Source organism: Zingiber officinale, chromosome 1B, assembly GCF_018446385.1.
Source record: "Zingiber officinale cultivar Zhangliang chromosome 1B, Zo_v1.1, whole genome shotgun sequence".
NCBI lineage: Eukaryota > Viridiplantae > Streptophyta > Magnoliopsida > Zingiberales > Zingiberaceae > Zingiber > Zingiber officinale.
The window spans coordinates 141590789-141606407 of record NC_055986.1 but is presented as its reverse complement, the minus strand read 5'-3'; the positions used below and the strand labels follow the sequence as shown (position 1 = coordinate 141606407).

The following is a 15619-nucleotide window of genomic DNA, read 5'->3' as shown; positions in this document are numbered from 1 at the left end:
TATATCACATTGGATGATTATACCAGATCGGAGGTAATCCGGTTATGTATAAACACCAGATGATATTGGTAGACATAAGTGTAAGTCAACCGGTTATAATAGACCGGTCGAGATGAAGAATATTATAATAGATCGGTCGAGATCGATAATGCTATAGTAAATTGATCAAGATCGATGATACTATAATAAATCGATCGAGATCGATGATCCTATAGTAGATCAACCAAGATCGATGATGCTATAATAAATCGATCAAGATTGGCGATGCTACAGTAAATCGATCAGTCATAATAAATCGGTTGAAACTAACGTCGGTCGGTTATACCAAATTGGATGAAAACTAGTTAAGTATAAAGCACCGGTCGATATTTGCAAGCTTAATGGTAAATCGACGGGTTGTAATAGACCGTTCGATATTGACGGTAGGTGAAGACCTTATGGGAATAGAGTCGGGTAATAGTAATAAGCCAGACAATATTTGATACGCTAAGACAAAGTGAACAAGAAAAAGACAAGTACAAAGGTAGGATGAATTCAAAAGGGAGGTAGTAGATCCCCACGAATGAAAAGAGTTTAGACACATAAACACAAAAGATAAAAGTATATGAGCCAAACGGTCACAAATTCATAGTTAGTTTTACAACAACTAGAACCAAAATAGAATGATCATTCTATAGACAATTGAGGAAATAGGTATGCAGGTCTGTTATCAATCAGCTTACGTCGATTCAAGAAGTTAGGAGGAGGATCACGGGACAGGAAGCCTTCTTCTAACAATTGTTTTACTGCTCCTTCAGCTTCGGCAGTATAGGCGGCCAGAATAGACTTTATGATCGGTCTGTTGAATTCAGTAGATTTGATCAAGGTGGTGGCCCGATCTTTAAAGCGATTATCTTCACCAGCTTGGTAAACCACTAGAGCCGACTGGGAAGACTTCAACTCAGCATCTTTGGTAGAGGCCTCTGTCTAGCTGTATTCAAGGAAGTGTTTAAGGAAGTTATTTCATCATCCTTCAACTGCAGAGCTTTGAGTTTCTCAGCCAAGGTGGACTCATAATCAGACTTTAACTTGTTGGTCTCAGCAGTCTGCTTCTCTAATTTAGAAGATAATTCAGCATTGAGGTCCGTAACTGATTTAAATTGAGATTGAAGGCTCTCAATTTGGGCTTCATACTATTTTGTGGATTCCTCCGAGAGTGTAGCAGAAGGCATCTCCACAACTTGTTGTTTTAACCTCTCGTTCTCATGATATAAGTTATGCATCAGTCGAGCTAGACCCATATTGGATATTCATCGCTGGGGATGTAATAAGGAGTCATAAAATAGTTAAGAATAAATAATAAATAAGTAATAGCAAACACACCTTGGTTTCCTCATGGGAGAATTGGTCGATTGTCTCAAGAGGGGTAATCTCTCCAAAGAGAGGGTGAATTTCCTCTCGAGTGGTAGCAAAAGAACCTCCCAGTAATATAGGGAGGACGGGAATAGTGGAGGAACTCGCAGAAAAGGAAGCAGTTGGAATAGAAGGAGGAGCGAAAATCAGATAAGAAGAGAGTGAAGAAGGTAAAGGGCCAGATTCGGGAACAGATAAAGGAAAAGTAAAAGAAGTACCACCAAGGGCGGTGTTGCTGGTAGAAGGAGAGGAAGAAAAAAGAAGGGAAGGATATAGATCGGTGAGAGTAGACTCAGTGGAAGAAGGGGCAGCAGGAGCAAAATCTTCTGAGGATAATTCCTCAGCAGAAAGAGTGAGTCTCCTTTTTGAGGGGGGAGCTCTAGTGAGTTTGCAACCCGGACGTTTGCTAGGGACAATCTCAACAGGGGATTTTCCTATGCTTACAGGGGATGTAAGCTCGATAACAAGAAGGGGGATGGCCACTGAAGGAGTAACAGCCAATAGTGAGGAAACAGTTGGAAAAGGGGCTGTAGTAGTTTCTGCAAGAAGACCCTCAGGAACTTCGGGAACCACCTGAGAGCTGGAAGCTTCAGTTGGAGGAGCTGAAACTTCAGTTGATGAAGGCTGATTAAGTGCGGTAAGAAGCTCTTGTTCTTTTGCATGAAGTTGGGCCTCTTCCTGACGTAGCTCTTCATTAATCAAAGCAGCATAGAAATTAGCCACTACACAAAGGGAAGAAAATGGTTTAGTTAGTAAAAATTGATAAGAGAGGAAACAAAACTTTACCTAAGGAGTCGTGTATCCTGCATTTGACCGAGCTCAAACCAAACAAATACAAAAGATCGCTTCTTTGCCATCTAGTGATAGAAAGATGATGACAGAGCAACTTTTCACAATAAAGAGAAAAAGAAGGGTGAAGATGAAACTCCTTGACATCAGGTAAAGGAAGTAGAGAAGATCTCCAAGCATGAGACCAAGGAATAGGTCCCGGAAACTTTACAAAAAAGAAGCGAGATTTCCAAACTTTAAGAGAAGAAGGCATATCATCAAACAGGGCCATCTTAGTCCTAGATTAAAAAAGAAAAACACCTGGTTCTACTACTTTTGGGTAAGAAAATATGAAACTATTTTGAGGAGTAGGAGGAATATCAAGTGTATGAAACAACATGTATATGCTGCACAAATAACGAAAGGCATTAGGCACTAATTGTTGAAGAGGAATGTCGAAATATTGGCTTACATCGATCAGAAAAGGAGGAATGGGAAATCTTAAACCCCCTATCAACTGATCCCTAAAGAAGGTTACACAGTTAGCAGGAGGATGGTGAGGATGTTCATCTGGGTTAGGAATTATGATGTCATATTCCATAGGAATCTCATATTGCAGACGAATGGCAAGCTGAGCATCCTTGTCGAAAGAGGATGAAATTTGAGTATACCAGGGAGCAATCGTTTCTTCAGCCATAGATAGAAGTAAGGGTTAACAGAACAACAAGTTACTAACTGAGAGTTAAGAAAGAGGATCGCTGGAAGACGGTGAGCGCAAGGGTTGATCAAATATGGCAGTAAAGAAGAAACACTAAGGTAAGGAAAAAAGAACAAAGTCTACAAGAAGGTGAAGGGTTTAGGGTTGAAAGAACGTATAATGACCATCAGATTAGAATACCCTTTTTGTAACAAACACCGTTGATTATAAAAATGTTCAGACGTGGGTGTTACGTAGAAGATAAGAAAAGACACACGTCATATGACCATAAATGGGCATTTATGATGGACGCGACAAATCGAATCATGCAAGGGTTGGTAGCGCCTCGTCACGCGCCTCCAACATTCTCTTACCATTGAAGGACCATTCATAATCAAGGAAACTCTGGAAGAAGGGCGTAGTCTACTATGTGTAATAAAGGAGGATGGAGTGGAGTTGACAAAATCCCATGTCGAAGACAGAAAATAAGAAATAATAATAGTCAGTCATGCGGGAAGCACTGTCTGAATTAATATAAGCATAGACTAACCTCGATCGAAATAACACGTCTATAATAGACATGTTAATCTTGGCCGGGATAACACGTCTGTAATAAATAGGCTAATATCGACCGGGATTACGTGTCTATGATAATATCGGTTGGGATAACATGTCTACCATAAATAGATCAGTATCGGCCAAGGATAAAAAGGGTTTAATTGAGTATAACGTATTGATTTGCATGTGAGGCATTTACCCTTGTATAACTTGAAGTGTGTCATCAGGTAAATAAAAAGACAAATAAATTTTGCATACACTCAATAAGCCAAGCCTGACCAAACACATAATATTGTTTAGAATATGTAACTCAGCTAAACATAAACTCATGTCTAGTCAGTCGGTTGATATCTCTTTTTGACCAGACTTGAAGGGAAACCCACCAAAACATGGATTCAGTAGAAGTTATAAAAACATGAGCTTTTAGACTTCTTAGAAAACTTCAACCTAGCTAAAAGTAAACCCGATCAAGTCAGAGAAGTGGAAATATTTTGCATGGTATGAAGGTAGGATGAAAAATCTGTCATCCAACCGAATTGCCCTCCCCTCTCCCTGTTTAAAAGATCTAGTCGTTCTTTTATGCTCGGGAGAGAGTAGGGAATAGAATGGTCTCATGAACAAAGGAGGTGCAAACTTGTTCAAGCCCTCTCAGGCATATCATGGAACAATACACTGCCTACTTGAACATTTTGAGCTTTGCTCCCAGAGCGTCCACCTTAGCCTGGAAATAACCTGGGCTTTGCCATCATCGCGACACCCAAGGACTAGTTACTTGAACCTCCATGATTAGCATGAACCCCTCTGAGGCCTGTTGAGTCGTAGAGCAGTCGTGTCTTTAGCTTGAGATTCTAAAGCTCGAGGAACTTTGCTCCTCAGGGCAGTTTCTAATCGTACTTGAAACTGGGTGATTGACAGAAATACTTCCAGCTCTCGAACCAGGAAGTTAACTAGATCCAAAGCTTGGGCAACCTCATATATAGATTTCGCCTTATTCAGCAGGAATTGCCCCCAGAAAGGGGGGGGGGGGGTCTAAAGCCATATTCTCGGCAAGAAGAGGCGAACAAGGAGGAAAAGAACTAAGGTGAGTGAAGAATGAGGGGAGGATCATAGCTCTATTTAAAGGGTCAAGAGACCCACGGGATCATTATACTCAGGTTCACGGGATCATTATACTCAGGTTCGCAGGATCACTATCCTTAGGTTCATGGGATGGTTGTACCAGAAGTCACAAGGACTACTATAGAGAGAATCACGAGTATGCTGCGATGGTCATGACAGAGTCATGATTAAAGATAAGCAAAGAAATAAAAATAAACTTGGGTCTAGTCAGTCGGCTACACCTCTTTTAACTAGACTTGAAGGAAAGGCTAGTGATATGAGTTAGGTGTAATAGGTCCCCGGTAGAAAGGAAAAAGGAAAAAGAGAGATTAAGCAAGCACCAATATCGGTCGGGCTAACATGCTTAAAGAAATATAGGCCAACATCGGCCAGGATTGTATGCTCGAGAAAGCATAGGCCAATATCGATCGGGCTAACATGCTTATAGAAATATAGGCCAACATCGGCCAGGATAGTATGCTCGAGAAAGCATAGGCCAATATCAGTCAGGCTAACATGCTTAAAGAAATATAGGCCAACATTGGCCAGGATAGTATGCTCGAGAAAACATAGGCCAATATCGGCCGGGCTAACATGCTTATAGAAATATAGGTCAACATCGGCCAGGATTGTATGTTCGAGAAAGCATAGGCCAATATCGGTCGAGCTAATATGCTTATAGAAATATAGGCCAACATTGGCCAGGATAGTATGCTCGAGAAAGCATAGGCCAATATCAGCCGGGCTAACATGCTTAGAGAAATATAGGCCAACATCGGCCAGGATAGTATGCTTGAGAAAGTATAGGTCAATATCGGCCGAGGTCATATGCTTAATAAAATAGAGGTCAATACTAGTCGGGATAACAAATATTTCAAGAATATTTATGAATAGTTTAATATGATCGTATAACAGGTTCGCTAATTTGGCGGGAAGTATGTTTCTAGACTCTACTGTAGGCACTAGACGACAAAGAAGGTACATCTGGGGTACAGAAAAGATTCCTTAAAAGTTATTTTATGTAAGTACAGGGCTTACGTCATCTCATAAAAAACTCTAACAAACCGGGGTCCACTTCATGACTACGGGGGTTATATGAAGTGGTATAAAAAGGGGAATCTTCTCCGTTGGCCAGGTAGGCTTAGGTTTAGGCTCCTACTCACGCTCTCTCTCACAACCCTAATTTTGAGTTACTATTCATCTTCTTCTTTCTTCTTCCTTCTTCCACACTAGAGAGAGATCACTAACTTGAGTGTCGGAGGGCCTAGCCAGGGATTCCCACCCCGGTCTTAGGTCACTGACAATAGTGTTGGTTGGTCTCTTGTGCGCAGGAAGTTTTGGAAGCTCCAGATCTTGGTTTTCTTCATTGAATCCTTCTTTTGTCTCGGGATCTTCGTACAAGGAGGGCATTCTATGACTCTTATTCTCCTGGATCTACTTTGGGTTTCTCGGATCGATATTCTACAGGTATTATTCTTCACAAGCATTAGGTTTTCTCCCAGCTTTCCGTTTTGTCAAGCTTCTCAGACAGGATCAAGGACCAAAAGCTGGAATGAAGAAGCTGAAGGGCAAGTGCTTCATCTTCAAGCAGTCAGGACATTGGAAGGCAGACTGTCCTCATAGGAAAGAGAACAATAAAGGTATATCTAATTCTCTAGTAGTTGAAACATGTTTAGCGGTGTTATCTACCAGCACCTGGTGTGTAGATACGGGAGCCACTGATTATGTCTGCAACTCTTTTTAGGGGTTCCAGGAAACCCGACGACTATTTGAAGGAGAGATAACCATCTACATGGGCAATGCTACTAAGGTGGCGGCTGTTGCAGTGGGAGACGTCTACTTATCGTTTGATAGGAATATAAGTTTGGTTTTAAAAAATTATCTTTATGTACCCAGTTTCAGAAAGAATTTAATTTCAGTTTCTAAACTGTATTTGGATGGATATTCTATTTCTTTTAATAACAATGTGGTTATCAAGAGAAATAGGGTAATTATCTGTTCTGGTGCATTGGTTGGCAATTTATATACTTTAAATCTAATTTCTCCCACAAAGCAACAAATGAAAATTAATAACACATCTTTTAATTCCAATAAGAGAAAGGAACCTTCGGAGATGAACCAAACATATCTTTGGCATCTAAGGCTTGATCATATTAACTTAAGTAGGATTCAAAGGCTTATAGCTGATGGACTCTTGGGTTCATTAGTGGTGGAAAACTTTCCAACCTGTGAATCTTGCTTGGAAGGTAAAATGACCAAGAGACCTTTTAAGGACAAGGGGTATAGAGCCAAAGATGTGTTAGAACTGGTTCATTCTGATTTGTGTGGTCCAATGTCTATCCAGGCAAGAGGTGGCTTCAAATACTTTGTCTCTTTCATAGACGATTTTTCGAGATACGGATACATTTACTTGATGTGCCGCAAGTCTTAGTGCTTTGATAAGTTCAAAGAGTACAAGGCTGTTGTGGAGAAATGTCAAGGTAAAAGTATCAAGACACTATGGTCTGATCGTGGTGGCGAATACCTCTTAGGAGAGTTTAGGAATTACTTATCAGAGGTCGGGATTCAATCCCAATTATCCGCACTTGGTACACCCCAATAGAATGATGTGGCAGAATGAAGGAATAGGACTCTTATGGAAATGGTTAGATCGATGATAAGTTATTCATAATTACCAAATTCGTTTTGGGGATATGCTCTGGAAACGGCAGTGCACATTCTGAACTTGGTACCTTCTAAATCAGTACCCTCTACACCCACAGAATTATGGAATGGGTGAAAACCCAGTCTGAGACATATTCGGATTTGGGGTAGTCCAACACATGTGCTGAAAACAGATACTGATAAGTTGGAATCTCGTATAGAAGTTCACATGTTTGTGGGTTATCCTAGAGGAACGAAAGGTGGTTTATTTTATAGTCCTAAAGATCAGAAGGTCATTGTTAGCAGCAATGTTCAGTTTTTAGAAGAAGACTATATAATGGACCACAAGCCCATGAGTAAAATTGTTGTAGAAGAAATTAGAGAGGACACGTCTACTTTAGTACCAACAGTACAAGATGAAGTACCACAAGAAATAGAAACACGTGTCACAAATGATGCACAGTTACAGGCAGTGCCTCGTCGTAATCGGAGGGTTGTAAGACAACCTGAAAGATTTATATTTTTAGGAGAGTCTTCGGACTTGATCCCAGGTAAACATGAAACTGATCCCCGGACATATGACGAAGCACTCCAAGATAAAGATGCAGTATCTTGGCAAAAGGCAATGAATTCTGAAATAGAGTCTATGTATTCTAATAAGGTATGGGAGCTTGTAGAACCACCAGATGGTGTAAAAGCCGTTGGGTGCAAGTGGATCTACAAAAAGAAAAGAGAGACAGACAAGTACTCAGAAAGAGAGAATTGATTATGAGGAGACTTTTTCACCGGTAGCTATGCTTAAGTCTATCCGGATACTCTTATCCGTTGCCGCTCATATGGATTATGAGGTTTGGCAAATGGATGTCAAGACAGCTTTCCTTAACGGAAGTCTTGAAGAAAACATCCACATGAAGCAACCAGAGGGGTTCATTAAAAAAGGCAAAGAGCATCTAGTGTGCAAACTCAATCGGTCCATTTATGGACTGAAGCAAGCTTCAAGATCTTAGAACATCTGGTTTAATGAAGTAATCCAGTCATATGGATTTATTCAATGTCCGGATGAGTCTTGTGTATACAAGAAGTGTAACGGAAGCGTGGTGGTATTTCTTGTACTATACGTAGATGACATTTTGTTAATTGGTAACAATGTCAAAGTGTTATCAGACGTAAGGGTATGATTGTCCAAACAATTCAATATGAAGGACTTAGGAGAATGTGCACACATTCTTGGGATCAAAGTCATAAGGGATCGTAAGAAAAAGATATTGTACCTATCTCAAGCTTCATATATAGATACAATCCTTGCTCGTTTTAGCATGCAAAACTCCAAGAAAGGTTTCTTACCTTTTCGGCATGGAGTAGCTTTATCTAAAGAGATGTCTCCGAAGACATCAAAGGAGATAGAGGACATGAAGGCAGTTCCTTATACTTCAACAGTGGGAAGCCTAATGTATGCAATGTTGTGTACGAGACCGGATATCTATTTTACCGTGGGCATAGTTAGAAGATATCAAAGTAACCCTAGACAAGAACATTGGACCGCTATAAAGCATATATTGAAGTACCTGAGAAGGACTAGAGATTATATGCTAATTTACCAAGTAGATGATATGCTCCCTGTGGTTTACATGGATTCAGATTTCCAATCAGATAGGGACAATAGTAAGTCTACATCAGGTTATGTGTTTACTTTAGGAGGTGGAGTCATTGCATGGAGGAGTGCTAAGAAGAAATGTATTTCAGACTCTACCATGGAAGCTGAGTATGTGGCAGCCTCTGAGGCAGTCAAAGAAGCTGTATGACTTAGGAACTTCCTAATGGACTTAGATGTGATTCCTGGCTTGCCCAAAATCATCACAATTTATTGTGATAATAGCGGTACAATTGCAAACTCAAAGGAACCATGAGCCCATAAGGCGAGTAAACATATAGAGCGCAAGTACCACCTGATACGAGACATCGTAAAGCTAGGACAAGTTGTCGTCGCCAAGATTGCATCAGCAGATAGCCTGACAGATCCTTTCGCTAAGGCCCTTCAGGGGAAATCTTTTGATCGACATGTGGAGGGGATGGAAATCAAATGTATGACAGCAGATATGGCAGCATAGTCTTTTAGTATAAGTGGGAGATTGTTAGAGTGTATACTAAAAGCCTAACTTTTGTAAATATTTATTTTAAAATAAATAATCACATTGGTAAAAAATATCTACATTTATATGCTAAGTATAGTTGTTCAATTAATTTATATTGTAGATAACATGGTGTGTGGTGTCACACGTAGAAGATCATGTTATCAGTTCTTTATAAATTATAAACAGTAGCTCACAACTAAGATGGATAGGAACAAACCATTGGAATAATCGTAGTGTAATTTGGTATTAGTTTATCTTAACTATAAAATTACACTAGTACACTCTGAGTGTATTGAGCAGGACCATTAAGGTAAGTTCTTTTTATACTGACTTAATAAAAGAACAAGACCTTAATTATTATGGAAGTGTGTGCTCTTAATCCTAATATAATAACAAACACATATATTTAGTATTTATTTCTTTAACTAATCAAAGGGTGAGATTTAGCTCGATAAATTAATAGGCCCGATAAGTTGAGAAATGACATTACTTATAATGTGTGTTGTTGATTATAGAAGGAAACTGTGTCCTAGTAATTTAGGTTGATAATGTCCCCAAGTGGAGCTCATAAGGATTGTCATGTTAAACCCTGCAGGTGGACTTAGTCTGACACGACAATAAGGTTGAGTGGTACTACTCTTGGACTAAGATATTAATTAAAGTGAGTTGTCAGTAACTCAATTAATTAGTGGACATCAGACATCTTAAACACACAGGGAGATTAACACACTCATAATGAGATGGAGCCCAAAATGTAATTTGAGATTGGTGCGGTAGTTCAATAATAATTCTTTAGTGGTGTGAATTATTATTGATGAAATTAAATTGGGTGTTCGGGGCGAACACAGGAAGCTTAATTTCATCAGGAGACCAAAACCAATTCCTCCTCTCGGTCCCTATTGTAGCCTCTTATTTATAAAGTATTATGCCCACCTATACCCACCTTCTTACCCAACCTTAGGTGGCCGACTAAGCAAGCTTGGAGTCCAAGCTTGGGCCGACCAAGCCATAGGTTAAGTCAAGTATAGGTGGTCGGCCAATGCTTGGAGCTCAAGCTAGGTGGGTCGGCCACAAGAAAATAAAAGGATTTTATTTTAAAAAAATATTTTCTTTTGTGGATACCATGGTTTTAAAAGAGAGTTTAAAATTTAAATCTTTCCTTTTATAACTTTCTACAAAAGAAAGGTTTGATATCTTTCCTTATTTGTAGTTAAAAGGAAGATTTTAATTTTTGATAAAACTTTCCTTTTTGTAACCATCTTGATGATATAAAAGAGAGTTTTAAAATTAAATATTTCCTATTATAGTTTCTACAAAAAATTAAGAAAAGATTTGATATCTTTCCTTATTTGTAAATTGAGAGGAAGATTTTAATTTTAAAGATAACTTTCCTTTTTGGAAATCATCCACATGTTTTTATAGAGAGATTTTAATTTATAAAATTTCCTTTTATAACCAACCATGAAGGGAAAAATTAATAGAGAAATTTTTATTTTAAAATTTTCGGAAACAAATAAGAAAGTTTTAATTTTGTGTTTAAAACTTGCCTTATTTGGAGTATGGTGGTGTGGCCGGCCATAGCATGGGTTAAAAGGAATTTTTTATTAAAATTTTCTTATTAACCAATAGCAAGGAGAATAATGGAATTTTAATTATAATTAAATTTCCTTATATGCCAAGACCAAGGAATGTAAAAGAGAGGGTAGAGGTGCCTTCAACTCACAACATATCTTCTATAGTTTGTTTCACTACAACAAAAATATCAAAAGACAACACCACAAAGACAACGGTTTTGGAAGAAACTATTGTGAATTTGATAATAGACAATGATTTTTGACAAAACCGTTGTCTTTGATCTCCTATAAAATATAAAAGACAACAGTTTTGTTAAAACTGTTGTTGTTGAGCGATTTTATTTAAAATCAATGACACATTTTATAATGGTTATCTAAAACTGTTGTCTTTAAATACTTTTGAGGGGTTAAGACAACAGTTTTATAAACCGTTGTGTTTTTATATTGTTTTATATAGTCAAAGACAACGGTTTTAATAAACTGTTGTCTTTGACTTTATTCTTTCATTGTTTTCCTCTTCACATTTTTTATTGCAACCGTGTTTTACTTTCCCTTTCTGCCAAAAATTTTTAGCGCCATGTTTTCCCCCCTTAGCCTTCTCGAACCCTAACCTATTTTTCTTTCCCTCTCCTTATACAATCTCTTCACGCAATGAACCCTTGTTGTTTTTTCTTCCTCCTCCTTCCTTGGTCTCTAATCGAGTTGCCCCTCCTCCACGGTCAGACTGACTTCCACCCTGATCTTCTTATCTTTGTCACAAACTCCTTCTACACCTTCACCCTCAACCTCACCATCTTCTTGCTAGTCGTGAAGACCACTACTCTCACTATGAACATTGCCAGCATCATCAAGGATGGGCTCCTCATTGCCTTCTCCCGGTCCATCATCCGTGACACAATCACCCCCGTCAACCTCTTCCTCTATGACGTCACCTTCCTCGATGTTTCCTACTACAACAAGGGGCCTCGTGGCCTCTTCTCCCACCACATCCATCTGCCTCTAGGGTTTCCTTGTTCTTCATGGTCTTCATTCTATCTGTGTTCTTTCTGCAAGAGTCTTCTACCAAAAAGGCTCTTCCATGGCTTTAGAGGCGAAAGGATCAGGAACATATAGGCGAAGCAGCATCAGACTCATAAGGCCTCGTACGTTTACTTGTGATAAATTTGAGTTAAGCAATGCTCTTTTGTTCGTCTTCCGATCTTCTTCTGTTGTTTTCTAACCCATTCTTTTGTTCTTCGATTAACATCACGAATACTCAACTTGTCATTTTTGAGTTTTTTTTTCTTCACTTGATGTGTTATTCGTTAATCTAAATTTGTGGTGATCTTTTTTTCTTGTGCAATGGTTTATTTCTAGTGCATTGTAGCGTGTAGGATTTTATTTATTTTAGGGATTTCTATAGTTTCCTTCTACATTGCTTCTTTTGTTATTTGTTAAATATATTTGTTTGTTTAGTTTTGTAAACTTGCGTCGATGTATTATCCTTCATCTTGGATCGTCGTTTGATATGGCAGTTTTTTCCGAGACAATTATGTTTGCTTATAAAATTTTTTTATTTTGTATCTTCATTTTTTGTGTTCTCATTTGATTTAATCTACTTGTGGTTTAGTCTCTTCTTTTTTTAGATATTTTTCATGAATTAATGGAGTCAAAAGGTGGGAAAAAGTCCAGTAGTAGTAGTTTGTTACATTACGAAGCTCCCCTCCCCCTCAGCTATAGCATTGAAGACTTTCTACCACATTGAGGAATCAATAAGTTCCAATCTGTTGCTTACTCCAATGTAATAATCTCCAAAAACATGTTAGTGACAAAGGAGAAAAAATGGATCTTTTGCTTTCTTATTGTTCTTTGTTGTATATTAATTTGTTGTTCTCATGAAAATTAATTGTGACCATTTGATCTTTTGCAGTGTGTGAGGAAGCCATCTTGATATTTCTTCTTATATTCTAAACCATTGGTTGAATATATGATATGAGAACTAGTCCTTCATAACTTGAGAATGGAAAAATATGCAAAAAAGAGTATTTTTCTTTCATATTTTTTTCTTATGTCCTTCATATCTACGTAGTTTATGCCTTCATCTTTTTTTCTTCTTCTCCTTTTTTTACCTTCACTCTTTTTTGAGTGAATATTCTTATTGCTATGTTATTAACATGTTTTGTTTTGTTACACATCTAACTCATGTCAACAGATTAATGACAACTTGTGCAAAATCTCATTTTATCTATTTTTTAAAAAAATAAAAATTCTTCTCTTTGACTATCATATTCTTATTTCAATGGAATACAAATTACTGAAACATTCAAAATATAGATGGAGGTGCAAAAACAACTTCAAGAACAACTAGAGGTAAGTTCCATGTGCATTATGAAAATATATATGATATTTTTATTGTTTTGCTTCAAGTAAATTTCTAAACGATCCAGGAAATGAAATGATAATAAATTTGTATGGATGAGAATGGTCAGGTACAAGCGCCTCTCTGCTTTTGTGGATTCCCTCTTTTCTTCTCAAACTCTAGAATTTTTTTTTGTCGGATCTATGTAGTTGGATCCGTCAAGCGACAGGATGCACCGGTTGTGGCGGTTGTAGCGGCAGCTCCCGTCTGTCCCCAGGGGCGGCTGATGCTGGCACGGTCGTGACGTGCCTTGGAGCCTACCAAGAGAGATGATTCGGTCGTCCACGCCGCAGCGGTGGTGGAAGCGTCCGACACCGTGGTGGGAGAGGAAGACACCGTCGATTATGAGAAGCTGGGTAAGGAGCTTGAGATCGCTTTGCCGCTGAAGATCATAGATCGGGCTCTGGCGATGTTTGACAACGAAATCGCCATTACTTTCAGGTTAAAAGGCATTATTTCTTATCTATTATTATTCTGGCCAAATGTTCTCCTCTCTGTTTTGGCATCTGCTAATTTTGTTTTGTTTTAGATATTGATTGTGTTTGAATATACCACAAATTACACAAACCGTACTATTTATGAAATTCAATACAACACAAGTGTTTGTTTGATTGTTTGATATGTCGTTTCTGTCTAGTACAACATTATTTTCCCTTCTAATTCTTTTTTTTTTTTGATAAACTATGATACTGCAATTTAAGTTTTAAGGCAAGGGTGAGAATGTCTATAAACCCACAAATCAAACACCTTGAGAGATAAATAAACTGTAGGTGCAACGGAGACCGGCAAGAGGGGGGTGAATTGCTTCTGAAAAATTATGACGATACCCTCCTTGGATCTTTCAACTCAAAAATAAAGCAACTATAATAAAATTAAGAGCAGATATAAAAGGAGACAGAAATTTAACCTGGTTACAACCAAGAGGGTTGTTAATCCAGGACAGTAAGAAAAGCGTATGTAACGCCCAAAAATTCTCAAAGTAATTTTAGAAATATTCTATTATTTTTCTGAAATTTTAGAATATTTTTATGGAATTTTTAGAATAGCTGAAGTAGCAAAAACAAATAAAAACGTGAAATAGCCTAAGCGGGAATTGAACCCGAGACCTAGCGAACTCTATGCCTTATAGGGTGACTTAGTAACCAAGAGGCCCTAGCAGGAGTGTGCTGAAAGAAGAGGAAAATAATTATATTTAAAGTTAGTTGGGGTGAATTAATCACTTAATATAAATAGGGAACTTAAGTGAGGATTGTTATTTTCTTGAACGACAATTCTTCTTTTCCCTCAACCTCACCCGTCGACCCCTTTCTCCTCCTCACCCTCTCGGTGCCCAAGTTCAAGAAGACCTAGGGTTTCACCCTAGGGCCATAGGAGCACCTTCCGGCGACGATTCCGGCACGAGGACGCTCCTCTCCGCGAGAAGAAAGCATAGACGCAAGAAGATCGTCGAGGAAATCTCTTCTTCGGAAAACCTAGCGATTGGATTGTAAGGAAAATTAGCGTAGGAAGTGAGTAACCCCTCACCTACAGTATAAGTAGTTATTTGTATGTTTCAATTCTTTAGTTTTGTCATATGCAAATCCATCGGTACGTAGGGTGTGAATTAGTGCACACCAAGTGCTCGATGAAATGGTTAGCACAACTAAATGCCACAATAGGCATTTTAATAGTTTAGTTAAATGCTGTAGATGCATTTAAACAGTATACTTAGCTTTGCTTCAGCTTGTATGGGACTACGGTCCAATGGGTGGGCTCCCATAGTCGCCTCTAGGTTCAGATAACCTAGTTCTAGGTTCAAATAACCTAGTAAAAGTAAGTTAAGATAAATCAGTTTATAAACAGTATTTTACTTTATCAGAGACTCTGTACTGGACTTCAGTTGTTCTAGGGTTGGGTTCCCATAGTCATCCCTAGGTTCAGATAACCTAGTAAACCCTACTAAATTCGGATCTTGCAACCCCGGGTCTAGTTAGGGATGCGCGCATAGCAAGTACAGTTGTCGGGCCCATCAGCAGCATGATTAGTAATTTTATCTACTTATGAAAATAGTTTTCAAACTTCACAACTAGATATGTGAATACAGCTTAGCTTCAGTTTAGTTTTCTCATTGGTATAACAATCAGCTTAGCTTATGTATCGATTTAGTTAGCTTGTCGATACAATGGATAGCTTTTCGTTCAGTATTTGTTAGCATGACTTACATGTTCATATGCCATGTTTTAGTGTTTTCAGCATGATTAATAGCATGTATTTCAAATAGCATCTCTTAAAAGAAAGCATGATTTTCTTCGAGTGCATGTTTTTATGAGGTAGATGGTTTCTTACTAAGCTCCCAAGTTTATAGTTGCATTTTTCCTTA

At 38.4% G+C, this 15619-nt stretch overlaps 2 protein-coding genes across 2 annotated transcripts; one reads left to right on the top strand and one right to left on the bottom strand.

Annotated features, from left to right (window-relative positions):
• Positions 1-935: 935 nt before the first annotated feature.
• Positions 936-2857, bottom strand: LOC122042867 (flocculation protein FLO11-like). The gene is made up of 3 exons (XM_042603231.1): positions 2701-2857; positions 1458-2114; positions 936-1129 (listed from the first exon to the last, which is right to left on the bottom strand). The coding sequence occupies exons 1-3, from the start codon at positions 2855-2857 to the stop codon at positions 936-938; spliced, it is 1008 nt and encodes a 335-aa protein (XP_042459165.1).
• Positions 2858-11513: 8656 nt separating this feature from the next.
• On the top strand, positions 11514-11975 carry LOC122042864 (probable sugar phosphate/phosphate translocator At5g25400). The gene has a single exon (XM_042603217.1). It carries the CDS (start codon positions 11514-11516, stop codon positions 11973-11975), a length of 462 nt encoding a protein of 153 aa, XP_042459151.1.
• Positions 11976-15619: the final 3644 nt, after the last annotated feature.

Excerpts from the sequence above, each read along its gene's own strand:
- LOC122042867 (XM_042603231.1), bottom strand. The coding sequence starts at position 2,857 with ATGGCTGAAGAAACGATTGCTCCCTGGTATACTCAAATTTCATCCTCT. Across the intron at positions 2,115-2,700 it reads TCACCATCCTCCTGCTAACT|TGGCTAATTTCTATGCTGCT; the intron begins GTGTAACCTTCT and ends CCCTTTGTGTAG. Across the intron at positions 1,130-1,457 it reads CCTCCCTATATTACTGGGAG|TTACGGACCTCAATGCTGAA; the intron begins GTTCTTTTGCTA and ends AATTTAAATCAG.
- LOC122042864 (XM_042603217.1), top strand. The coding sequence starts at position 11,514 with ATGAACCCTTGTTGTTTTTTCTTCCTCCTCCTTCCTTGGTCTCTAATC.